At 45.1% G+C, this 13,686-nt stretch overlaps 1 protein-coding gene across 3 annotated transcripts in view; it reads right to left on the reverse strand.

Annotated features, from left to right (window-relative positions):
* Positions 1-8,412, reverse strand: part of LOC126175098 (DNA topoisomerase 2-alpha-like) — a 168,453-nt gene extending 160,041 nt beyond the window's left edge. The window contains exons 1-2 of one of the 3 annotated variants that reach the window (XM_049921641.1): positions 8,371-8,412; positions 8,147-8,249 (exon numbers count right to left, since the gene is read on the reverse strand). Coding sequence is in view for 1 of the 3 variants with exons in the window: in XM_049921640.1 (XP_049777597.1) it covers positions 7,829-7,846 (18 nt within the window). In the remaining 2 variants the exon portion in view is untranslated. Of the gene's footprint in view, positions 1-7,828; positions 7,963-8,146; positions 8,250-8,370 lie in introns of those variants that run through there. The other 2 variants (XM_049921642.1, XM_049921640.1) reach the window with 2 other exon arrangements.
* Between the last annotated feature and the right edge of the window lie 5,274 nt (positions 8,413-13,686).

Consider the following 13,686-nt stretch of genomic DNA (forward strand, 5'->3'; position numbering starts at 1 on the left):
AGCCGGTATTTGAAAATGTGTGCCCCGACAATAAAAGAACACCAGACACAGTCATTGTTCTTAGAGCCATCTGTATAAATGAAGATTGTATTAATGAACTTCAAAGTTCGACAAACCGCGAGCGGTATACCGAAGCTGGGGTAACCTCCATTGGGAGCGGGCTGAGGTCAAGGTGAATGCGAACCTGAGCCTGGAGCCAAGGTGGCGGTTGGCTCTCGCCCACTCTAAAGGGTGCAGGAAGTGGAAAATCAAGTTGCTGAAGGAGGCGACGAAAGCGAACTACTGGGGGTAGCAGGGCAGATACAACAACCCGTATTTACAGTCAAGAGAGTCGTCAAAAAAGGAACGATAAGACGGGTGGTCGGGCATTGATAATAGCCTACAGGCATACCGACAAAGCAGTATATCGCGCCGGTAGGTTAGTGGCAATTCACCAGCTTCAACATGTAGACTCTCGATGGGACTAGTATAGAACGCCCCAATCGCAAGACGTAACCCCCGATGTTGCATAGAGTTGAGGCGGCGAAGATGAACAGCCGTGCAGAGGACTATACAAAGCTCCCATAATCCAGCTTTGAGCGGACGATCAACTGATATAGGCGAAGTAGGACGGTGCAATCCGCTCCCCACGACTTACCACTGAGAACACGGAGGACATTTAGGGAACGGGTATAACGGGCAGCCAAATATGACACATGTGGAGACCAGCTAAGTTTCCTGTCAAATGTAAGACCTAAAAATTTTGTTGTCTCCACGAATGGGAGAGCAACGGGACAGAGATGTAAGCACGGTGGGAGAAACTCTTTGTAGCGCCAGAAGTTAATACAGACCATCTTCTCGGCAGAAAAACGGAAGCCATTGGCGACACTCCAGGAGTAAAGACAACGCTGAAGACAGCACTTCAGGAAACGTACGCTGTGCGCTGCAGTAGATGGTAAAATCGTCCACGAAAAGGGAGCCTGATACATCAGCTGAGAGGCAATCCATTACCGGATTGATAGCTATGGCGAAGAGAGCGACACTCAAAACTGAGCCCTGTGGCACCATTCTCCTGGCGAAAGGCGTCTGACAGGACAGAACCCACACGTACCCTGAACTTTCGATCCATTAAAAATGCATGAATAAAAAGAGGGAGGCGACCGCGAAGCCCCATGTATGCATGGTGCGGAGAATGCCCGCCCTCGAACAGGTGTCGTAAGCCTTCTCCAAATCAAAGAACACAGCCACTGTCTGGCACTTCCACAAGAAGGTATTCATCATGAAGGTCGACAAGGTAACCAGTTTGCCAACAGCAGAGCGGGGCCTACGAAATCCACATTGTACATTGGTAAGTAGGCGTCGAGATTCGAGCAGCCAAACCGAACGAGAGTTAACCATTCGTTCCATCACCTTACAGAAACAGCTGGTAAGGGAAATTGGTCGATAACTGGAAGGCTAAGTGCTTGTCCTTCCCCGGCTTAGGAATCGGGACAACAATATATTCGCTCCAGCATGTGGGAACATGACCCTCAATTCAGGTGTGATTATAAGTACAATGAAGAAAACCTTTACACGCAGGAGAAAGGTTCTTCAGCATCTGAATATGAATAGAATCAGGCCCCGGAGCAGAGGACCGTGACTGGGCTAGTGCACTTTCGAGTTCCCGCATGGTGAATGAGACATTATAACTTTCATGATTCGAGGAGCGGAAGTTTGGTGGCCTTGGCTCCTCTGCCTGTTTTTGGGAGAGGCAGGCAGGGTGGTAATGAGCAGAGCTCAAAATCTCTGCGAAAAATCAGCCGAAGGCATTGGAGACATCCTCAAGGGCCACAAGGACGTCATTCACGACCATCAAGCCAGAAACTGGTGAGTGGACCTTAGTGCCAGATAGCCGGCGCAAGCTACCGCAGACAACAGAAGGAGTAAAACTGTTTAAGGAGCTTCTGAAAGCAGACCAGCTGGCTTTCTTGCTTTCTTTAATAACACGACACTGTGCACATAATCGTTTATAATTAATACAATTCGCCATCGTAGGGTGGCATGTCGACGAACATGTATAGCGTCTCTAAATGCTGCGGTCCACCAGGGGACCAGTACACAACGTGGAGAAGAAGTAATATGAGCGATGGAATATGCAGCAGCAGTGAGAATGACTTCCGTGAGGTGTGCGACCTGACTATCGCAGCTTGCTAAGTTTTGATCCTGAAATGTCGCCCTGGAAGAGAAGAGCCCCCAGTCTGCTTTAGAGATGTTCCAACTAGTTGAGCATGGAGATGGGGTATGATGCAAGAGATGGATAACACAAGGGAAGTGGTCACTCGAATACGTATCAGAAAGAGCGTACCACTCAAACCGACATGGAAGTTGGGTAGTACATATAGAGAGGTCTAAATGGGAATAGCTGTGAGTTGTGTCCGAAAGAAAAGTAGTGGCGCCAGTATTGAGGCAGACAAGATTGAGGTGGTTGAAAAGGTCTGCTAACATGGAGCATCTCGGGCAAGATGCTGGAGAGCCCCAGAGGGGATGGTGGGCATTGAAGTCTCCAGTCAACAAAAATGGAGCAGGTAGCTGAGCAATAATTTGCATCATGTCTGCCCTAGTAATGGCAGACGACGACGGAGTGTAAAAAGAGTACAAATGGAAAATGTAGAAGAATATGGACTCGGGAAAGGAATGAAAGAGGAAGCTGCCTGGGAGAATTTTGCACAGCGCATAATTTAATCATCGCCAACACTTGGCTTAAGAATCATATAGAAGGTTGTACATAACGGAGAGACCTGGAGATGCTGAAAGGTTTCAGATTGATAATACAATGATAAGACAGAGATTTAGGAATCGGATTTTAAATTTTAAGGCATTTCCAGAGGCAGACATGGACTCTGACCACAATTTATTGGTTGTGCACTATAGATTAAATGTTAAGGAATTAGAAAATATGGGACTAGTTACGCTGAAAGGGGAAAGGAATACAGTAAAAGAAAAGATGAAATAGTGAAGGCAGCAGAAGACCAAATACGTAAAAAGACAAGGCCTAGTAGAGTCGCAGATTGGCACAATGAAAAGAATGTTATAGCATAAGCTTTCAGCCAACAAGGAATAAGGTCTTTGTCCATAATACACACACACACACACACACACTCTGCAGCCTCTGGCAGCTGAAGCCACACTGTGTGTGTGTGTGTGTGTGTGTGTGTGTGTGTGTGTGTGTGTGTGTGTGTTATATTACGAGTGTCTTTTTGTTGTGCCTATCTGTGATTCAGCATCTCCACTATATGATGAGTAACAACTTTCCTTTTCATAATATTGTTACATTTCATCCTGGATTTACCAGTGTTTGATCAATGCCTAATAGAAATGCTTAAACGACACAAGAGATATTGTATTTAACTGATGAAAGTTGAAAACATAAAAATGGAGCAAATGCAACAGGTGAAAGAGAATACAAACAATTAAAAACTCAGTGACAGGAAGTGTTAAAAACCAGTGTATGAGGATCTATAGAAGCAGATGAACTTGAAGGGAATATTACTGAAAGGAAAGGGGATGTAGATGATGAGTTGGGAGACACGATACAGTGAGAAGACTTTGACAGAGGTCTGAAAGATCAAGTGAAACCATTGATATCCTTGAGAGCCCGCCATGACAAAACTCTCTCACCTGGTGTGTAAGATGTACCAGAAAATACCCTCATACTTCAAAAATAATGTAAGATTGTAATAATTTCAATTCCAAAGATAGCATTTGTTCACTGATGTGAAAATTACTGAACTACCAGTTTAATAAGTCATGGTTGCAAAATACTAACCTGAATTTTTTTTATAGAAGAATGGAAAAACTGATACAAGCTGATGTTGGGAAAGATCAGTTTGGATTCATGAGAACTGTAGGAACATGTGAGGCAACACTGACCCTACAAGTTCTATTAGAAGGTAGGTTACAGAAAGGCAAGCCCATAGTTATAGCATTTGTATATTTAGGGAAAGCTTTTGACAATGTTGACTGGAATTCTGTCTTTTAAATTCTGAAGGTGCCAGGGGTAAAATACAGGGAGTGAAAGACTATTTACAATTTCTACAGAAACCAGACAGCAAATACAAGAGTTGAGGAGCATGAAAGGAAATCAATGGTTGAGAAGGGAGTGGGACAGGTTTGTAGCCTATCCCCGATGTTATTCAACCTATAGATTGAATAAGCAGTAAAGGAAACCAAAGAAAAATCTGGCGTATGAATTAAAGTTCAGGAAAAAAATAAAAACTTTAAAGTTTGCCGATGACATTGTAATTATATCAGAGACAGCAAAGGACTTTGAAGAGCAATTGAACGGAATCGACACTGTCTTGAAAGGAGGATGTAAGATGATGATCAAAAGCAAAACAAGGACAATGGAACAAAGTCAAATTAAATCATGTGATGCTAAGGGAATTAGATTAGGGAACAAAAAGTAGTAGATCAGTTTTGCTATTTGGGCACCAAAATAACTTGTGATGGCCTAAGCAGAGAGGATATAAAATGGAAACTGGTAATGGGAAGGAAAGCATTTCTGAAGAAGATTTTGTTGATTTAAGTGTTAGGAAGTCTTTCCTGAAGGTATTTGCTGAAGTGTAGCCATGTATGGAAGTGAAACATGATTGATAAACAGGTTAGACAAGAAGAGAATAGAAGCTTTTGAAACGTAGTGCTAAAGAATAATGTTAAAGATTAGAAGGGTTGATCATGTAACTAATGAGGTACTGAATGGAAATGGGGAGAAATTTGTGGCACAACTTGACCAAAAGAAGGTATCGTTGGACAGGACACATTCTGAGACATCAAGGGATCACCAATTTAGTACTGGAGGGAAGTGTGAAGGGGTAAAAATTGTAGATGGAGACCAAGAGATGAAAACAGCCAGCAGATTCAGAGGGACGTAGATTGCAGTAGGCCTAGTTATTCGGAGATTAAGAGTCTAGCACAGGATACAGTAGCACGGAGAGCTGAATCAAACAAGTCTACAGACTGAAGACCACAATGTGCATTCGGAGGGTCCCACACATCCATACTATAGGACAGATAGAAAAGATTATTGCTAGGTTCCCAAGCGGCATATTATCACCAACATATCCGATCCATCTGAAACATTGACTGGGTCCCAGAACACATTCCCAGAGCAAACTTTATTCAATAATGAAGAAAAATTCAGGCTGAGTCTATAGTAACACCAGCTCAGTCTTGCAAACCCGATAAACCGACCAGTAGGCATAGGAACATCGCACTCAAACACTTTGCCTCAGAAGCTGATTAGAAACCCTGTAACAAGCTTGGAAATCTGACAAGGCAATCCAATTCAGGCTTGGGAACCAGTACAAAGGGACCATTGTGTCTGTTTTTGCATGTCTAACGGGTGTGGCCCCAAGGCGATGGTATCAGCAAAGCTACTATTTCCCAATACATTTTTTCTTTTATGTGGCCTTAAAAAACAAACAAATTCTCATGCACCTATTTACATTAAATAGTGTATACCACGATAATGTTCCAGAAAGAAATTTTCACTCAGCAGCGGACTGTGCGCTGATATGAAACTTCCTGGCAGATTAAAACTGTGTGCCGGACCGAAACTCGAACTCTGGACTTTTGCCTTTCGCGAGCAAATGCTCTGCCGACTCACGACCCGCACTCCTAGCTACAATTCTGCCAGTATCTCGTTTCTTATTTTCCAAACTTCACAGATGCTTGGCAGAGCACTTGCCCACGAAAGGCTTAAGTCCCAGATTCACAGTTTTAATCTGCCAGGAAATTACAACAACTACTACAAAGCATATCGAGAGTTATAGCTGCCTGTAGCAGGTCTGCAAGCAGAATATAATTATATTGTACAAGTAACAAATCTTATTGTTCTTTGGCATGCTAATGAGAAGAGACACATTGTTCCAGTCATTCATGCCAAAAATTGAGAACACTGGCTCCGACAGAAACCGAGCAACATTATCTTACATGTAGGAAAATGAAATATATTTAACATGCCCAACCTCAAAGACGATTACACTGAATACAGGACACGCACAAAGAAGACTTCGCAGTTTAATTTTCTTCATATCTCAATATTATCTCTTTACTAATTGTAATAGTATTAGGACACATTGCTATATCACAAGATGTGACTTCATGAATGATACAATGTTCAGCAATTTAACTGAATCATGGTGATATCAGTGAAAATTATATGGATAGGTTGTTAACTAACGATTACTGAATTGAACTGGGAAGAAAATAAATTTCCGACAATTTCACTAAAAGAACACATCAGATGACAAGGCACATCTTGACGCATGAGCAAACTGTCAATTCAGTAACAGAGGGAAGTGTGGATGGTAAACATTTTGGAGAAAGACTTGACTGCAGTAAGCAGGCATGTATAGGATGGACCAGCACGGAGACTTATATGAAACCTGTATTTGGAGTGAAGGCCAGAACAAAGTAAAATTTGGAGCTAAAGTTACATATTGGATCTCACCTGAAATCTTGGTTGTGTTGACAGACATAACCCAAGGTCTATGTTATGTTGTAAGGTGACTATTTGGTTGAGAGTTGGCGAAGTCAACAAATGTGAAAGCAGAAAAATCTGGTTGTTGTAGTAAGTAGACTGGTAGCGACGCCTAACATTAACATCTGTGCCATAGTGAAAAATTCAAGGAGATGCATCATGTCACTTTTACCAAATCTGGAATGTTACAATAGTTTTCAGTGCAAGTGTTCTACACTTACATCTGAAATGACATACGTTACTTTTAAACTTCGTTAACAATGCTGTCTCCCTCCAGCACACTTGAGTAATAGTTTTATTATTGCTAACTGATTAGCATGTCAAGGAGTCATCGATCTGTATTGGTACTACTGGCGCACACACTTTCAGGGGCATGTTTTCATCCATTTCAACAACATAAAAACAGATAATTCAAAGTAACTGCAAATTATCGTTAAATAGTTGCGAAATTTTTCCGCACGAAATTACTTTTACAACTGAAGAGATCTCTTTATTCAGCAATCAAATTCACAATAACATTGGTTAATTACAAGGCACCATCTCACAGTGTAGTTGTAATGTAAGGATCTTACACAACCAAAAATGTAAAATCAGGCAATAACAGATGTAATTTTTTTTTAGACCCAATTTGAATAATTATTACGTAACATATTTACATTTAACAGAGCTGAAAATAAGTACCCAACGACGATGGACAGAGCTCCTAGCTTGAGACTATGTAAAACGAAGCAGTTGCTTACACACATGCCGGATTTGAAATCCGCTAATTTTGTTTGCACACAAAGAAACGCCTATAGCAAGAGTTCCAAAACTTGACTTATTTTCGAATGGTATTAGATCATAGGCACTACGAAATATTTATGTATTTTCATTCTATTCTTTTTTCACGAAGTCGCTCACTCCTTAGATTCGATCGTAGTAAAGATTTATCACATTATTTCAATCAAAAACCTTTATGGGTATTTCTTGAGTCAAGAAACAGCAAAAAAATGGCTCAAACACGATTTATAACAAGCGTCAAAATTTGACATTATTCCACCTGTTATTTAAGAATCAAAGTAAAAATGAGTAGAACTCAAGACATCAAAATAATAAGGCTGTAATCTGAAAAGGAATTAACACCTAAAATTAAATTACAATGAGGGGACCTTATCACACAGATTCAGTCTCTATTCCTTCTAGCTTAAGGAAAATAATAACAAATAGAAAATAATCCGTAACGGCAAAAACGCTACTGTTCAAACGGCTACTCGCCGCAACACAAAAACAGACTATTTCATTACCAACACCATAAATTGCAACTAAAAAATTTCATAATCTTCATCTTACCACCAGTGGGCCAGACATGATAACAATTTTGATAAAAACGTACAAATCCAATTATTTTTCTCCAAGAAACATAGCCACAAACCCTAGTCCGACTGACTATCGGAAACCGTACGTCGTTATGTACAACAAAAAATTCCATTTCGATTTGAAACCAGCCAATCAACATCGTGCTACAAAAGCAAGCATCCTCATTGGCTACTGCAGAACGCCAGAAGCTTTATATCAAAGGATAGTTCATGATCCACACACAGGCACCGTCAGTTTTCTTCTTGTTTACACTATTACTATTTTTGCGTACGAAATATTATTCACACGTACCTGACAGCGCAACTGCTTATTATGACCGGTAATCACCCTTACATTCAAGAACTTCAACAAACCCACAGCGTCTGTCAAACGGTTTTACTCAATGAATATACATCTGAAAACAGGATAAAATAGTTAATAAAATATGATCCAGCAATTATCAGCGAGCAGAAAATTACCCTCAAATCATCATTAGCTGCATTATTATATCTTTCACACAATATACGTAGAATTACCTACTACAAAGTCCGCTATGCCACCATTTTCGGTGAATGAAAACACCAAAGATAAACCACAACATAAACGAATAATCGATTGGGTAGTGTTCGACAGACAACAAACTAAAAATACAGCGATCGTTGGATCAAGCACTTGATCTGTCAGAGAAACACTATTGTATCACGAAATAAAAATACTGATTCGTCACTATCAGTATATATATACAATTTTTGTTCAGCGAGTAATGATTTTCCACACTCAAACTGGACTGTACCAACTGGGGTACCACAGGGAAGTGGCTAAGACCTCTCTCATTTTTAATTTATATAAATGAGATCCAAATTTCAATCAGTGATACTTATATAACCCTGTCTTCTGGTCACACAAATGTTGACGTGACTGATATAAACCAAATATAGCCAACATCAGCACCTAGAGTTTTGGAATATTTACAAAAATGGTTTGAAATGAACAACTTGACTTCAAATAATTCAAAAACGAATAACAGGAATACATAATCGGAAAATGACCTACAGTTTTGGAATATTTACAACAATAGTTTCAAGTGAAAAAGTAAACTTAACTAGCAGCAGGAAAAGGCAGTTTGATTTGCAAAAACAGTATTTATATGCTTGCTGTGGAGGATGGCCACACAAACAAACTTGTTAAGTTAACTTTAAATACTTCAAAATCTGATGACAGCCACCAGACGGAAACAAAGTTAGAAATGACTTACACCTCAAAATACAAAATAAAGAAGTTAAAAGTGTATCTGTCACAAAAGCTTTTGGAGTCCATATAGATGAAAATTTAGATTCAAAAGAACAGATCCACTATCTCATTATCAAGTCAAGTTCTGCTGCATTTGCACTACATGTAATTAGTAAACAGTGTAGAAGAACTGACTAATTTGATTGCATTTACACTGCTATCACCTATGGCCTCACTTTCTACTGTCATAGTACGACAAATTTAAAAACCATCTTTACATGACAAAAACGAGCTGTTACAATAAACACCAACAGTTCAAGGCTAAGAAACTACAAACAGCTATTTCAACAGCTAAATATTCTACTTCTACCATGCCTCTACATACAAAAAAGTGTAATTACTACGAAAAGGTGCAATGAAAATTTCAAAACCAACTCAAATCTCCAATCACATATACAAAAATGTGCAATGACATCAATTTAAAAATACTAAACAAGGCTATTGCACAGAAAGAAACAAATGTTCAAGGTACAAAATTGAACAACAAACTCCCAACACATATAAAAGAAATTTAAATAATTGTCTACATATCAGGGAACAATATTCAACTATTTAAGGACCAATTGCTATTACAGTGTTAACCAATACCTTCAACAACCTAACAGCAAATAATTATACTCATATACTGTGCTGATACTACACTGAAGTGCCAAAGAAACTCGTATATCCACTCGTGTTCAAATACAGAGATATGTAAACAGGCAGAATACGGCGCTGTGGTCGGAAACTTCTATATAAGACGAACAAGTGTCTGGTGCAGTTTCATCTCCGGCGGTACTCTGCCATTCCAGCACTAATCGAAGTGCTAGGTTTTTCAGGTTCCAGCCAGCCAGCCCGCCCGCCCAGCAGCAGCAGCAGCAACAGCAGCCCCGGCTCCGTCCGCGGCAGCAGCTGCGGCATTCCTGCCACCCGCTGTCGCCGTCGCCGTCGCCAGCAGCATGGCACTCTGGTCTTCATCCGTCTTTGTCTTCGTCTTCCTCTGTCTCCGTCTTCGTATGTCCCCAGTTTTTGTCCTTTCTTTTTCGTCCTGTGCGTTTGGTTTCTCCCTGTCGTCATGTCAGCCCCCACCACCACTACCACCACAGCCATCGTTTATACATCCCCCTCCGCCGCCACCACCACCATAACATGGTGTCACAAGTCACACCCCCTCTTTCCATCCCGCCTCTTCTCACTCTCCCTTCGCCCTCGCTCTTTGTCGCCCCCTCTCCAGCTTCTTCCTCCCACTCCTCTCCCTCTGATCCTTTCCCCCCACTCTCCCAGCCTGTCACGGCAGCTCCAGCTAGGGTGGTGGCCTGTCGGGCCACTGCCCATGCCCATCTCTCCCCATCGCCTTCGCCATCACCGCCACCACCGTCGCCGTCGCCGTCGCCGTCGCCGTCGCCGTCGCCCTCAACGTCGCCGTCGCCTTCACCGTCAGCATCTCCGGCGCCGACTGCTGCATCCACGCCGGGACATGCCCCTTCCCGCCACCTCCCTATAGCTCCCGTCCCTCATGTCACCACCCACCCTTCTGCCACCGTTAAACACCCTAGTGGCACCACCACCTCCTCCGCTCCCAAAAAGGCACTGCCCCGTCCTCCTTCCCCCCCAGGATGCCATGGATGTCTCCCTGCCTGGCTCTGCTCCCTCCTCCTCCTCCTCCTCCTCCTCCCAACCCTCTTTATACAAATACCTCCTCTCCCGTCCCGATCCTTCCCTTCTCGAGGCCCAGAATCTCAACCTCCTCGTTCGTCAACACTTCCCTGGTACCCCCATCTCTCTCCTCACTCCCAGACGGGATTCCGTTCTCATCTCCTCCCCCAGCCCAACCCTCCATACTGACATCCTCTCCCGCCTCCCCATCACCTGTTTTGGCCCCAGTGCCTCCCTCACCCCTGCTCCTTCTCCGTCTCCTCCCCGCCAACCCCAACCCCCGCGTCGCCCGCCAACCCTCACCGCCGTGATCACTCGGCTTAGTCCGACGATCACGGAGGAGGAGGTGTTGATGGAGCTCAAGGCGCATCCCTCGCTGGAGGTGCGGCCAGTCCGCTGCATTTTCAACTTGGCTGGCCCCACCCGCCTTATGCGGGTTTTCTCCAAGGATGCCCCCTCCATTGACCGTCTCCTGAAGGAGGGTGCCCTCCTCTTCAACCAGCGCTACAAGGTCGACCCCTCCTGTTCCCCTTCTCAATCCCTGCGTTGCCAGAAATGTCTGCGCTATAACGCATACCCAACAGCCGAGTGCCGCGAGGCCCCCACCTGCCCGCATTGTAGGCAAGCGCACTTCATCCGGCAGTGCCCTAAGCTTCAATCCCCTCCCTCCTGCAATACCTGCAATCTCCCCATCCCACCTACTCCCAAAAGTGTAAACCCGACCCCCTCCGACCACTCCTGAACTCACCGTCCCTGTCCGTCCTCTGGACACTCCCACCCCTCCCGGCAATTCCCTTCGCCCACCCCCTACCGCTGAGGACATCATCAGATTCCTCACCATCGTCCTTCAGAATGTTCATCCTTTTCAGCGCCCCCACACTCTCCAACAGATATCCCTCGCCGCCCATTCCATTTTCCAACTCAAAATGTACGCCACCTACTCCAACAACCAGGCCCATTTCACCTTCTCCCGTCTTGACACCCTTGTCTAAATCCCTGACATGGCGCAACAGCACTGTATCCTTTTCAACAATATCCGCTCCCTTCCCACCAACAAGAACCTCTTCCTGCACACCCTTGCCACCCACCGCGTGGGTGCCTTCCTCCTCAATGAAACCTTCCTCCAACCCCACCACACCGTCCACACTTCGCCCTATCTCCTCAACCGCTCCGATAATCCCCTCCCGATTGCGCGTGGCGGAGTTGCCATTAGTCACCATTGCCAGATCCCCATTCGGCTCAAACCTCTCCTTCCCGACCCCACCAAACACCTGATCCTTAGTCTCTTCTCCCCGGCCTTACCGTTACCTGCACCACCATCTATGTCCGCCCTCACGCCCCTAATCCCTTCGACTCCCTCTCCCACATTGACCGTACCTTCTCCTCCTACGTGTTCGCTGCCGACGTCAACATCCATAGTCGTTCCGCCGCCCAGTTACGGCGGTGGCATCGGTTCCTCTCCTCCCTTCATGGCGACCTCATCCCCATCCCCCAGCACACCCGTCCCGAATCCAACTCCACTCCCGATGTTATCCTTTCTTCACCCAACCTCCTTGGCCGCATAACGGTGGATGTCCTGGAGCCTATTGGTAGCGACCATCTCCCTGTCCTCCTTACCATTTCAGGCGGTCGTCGCCCCCGCCCCGACCCTCGTCATGACCCTCCCCCTAAGTACGTCCATGACTATTCCCATGCCAACTGGAATGCCTACCGGGATACCCTCTCCAACCAGGTCGATAGCCACCCCTTCACCTACCACCACCCTGACGATGTCACCCATGCCGCGTCCTTTCTCCAGCAGACCTTGTCTGAGGCCGTGGAGGCCCACGTCCCTACTGTCGCCATCCACCCCCACCGTCCTACCTTACCCCCACAGGCCGTCCTCCTCCTCCGTGAATCCCGCCGTCTCTACCGTGCCTTCCTCTGCACGCGTGACCCAGACACACTACGACGCCACCGGCAACTCCAGCGACACATTCGTAATTTGCTCACGACTAAGAAACGCAGGGACTGGCGACAGACATGCACCTGTTTAAATGCTACCCTACCTATCTACTCGTCCAAGTTCTGGTCAGCCTTCCGTCGCCTTACCGGAACTAAACCCTCCCCCTACTATCCTCGTCTCCATGATGATCACCCCCTCCCTCACTCCCTTAGTAAGGCCAATCACTTTGCATCCTACCTCTCCGATGTTTTCTCCATCCCCGATGATCCCCAGTTCGATTACTCCCTCTTCCCGGATGTCCGCGATCGAACTGACACCTCTGTCCCTCCCCTCACCCCTGGTTTCCAGTACTTGGACAACATTGCACACACGGAACTCAATGCCCCTATCACTACACAGGATCTCATTGCTACACTCCGCACTAAACGCAACACCGCTCCCGGTCACGATCGTGTCACCTACCGTCACCTTCGTGAAGCTCCTGTCTCTTTCCTCTCCACCCTGGCCAGGCTCTACACTGTAGTCCTGTCCATGGGTTACTACCCCGACCTGTGGAAAACCTCCCATATCCTGATGTTCCTTAAACCTGGCAAACCGCCGTGCACCATCTCCTCCTACTGTCCCATCAGTCTTACCTCGGTCTTCAGCAAGGTCCTGGAATCTATCCTCACCCGCCGCATACACCAGCACCTCCGCCAGCACCGCCTCCTTCCCGTTACCAAATGTGGCTTTCGGCTGTCCTTCTCTTCCAACGATCTTCCCCTTCACCTCACTCATCTCCTTTCCGACCAGCTTAATTCCTGTTGCTCCGCCATCTTCCTCTCCCTGGACCTCGAATGTGCTTATGACTGCGTATGGTATTCCGGTCTCCTCTTCAAGCTCCAAATCTTCACCCTTCCCATTAACTACGTCCTTTCTCTCCCACCGTCCTTCCTACGTCACCATCCATAACACGGACTCCTACACCTTTTCCCCTCCGCCG

The sequence above is a fragment of the Schistocerca cancellata genome, chromosome 3 (genome assembly GCF_023864275.1).
Source record: "Schistocerca cancellata isolate TAMUIC-IGC-003103 chromosome 3, iqSchCanc2.1, whole genome shotgun sequence".
In the NCBI taxonomy this organism is placed as follows: domain Eukaryota; kingdom Metazoa; phylum Arthropoda; class Insecta; order Orthoptera; family Acrididae; genus Schistocerca; species Schistocerca cancellata.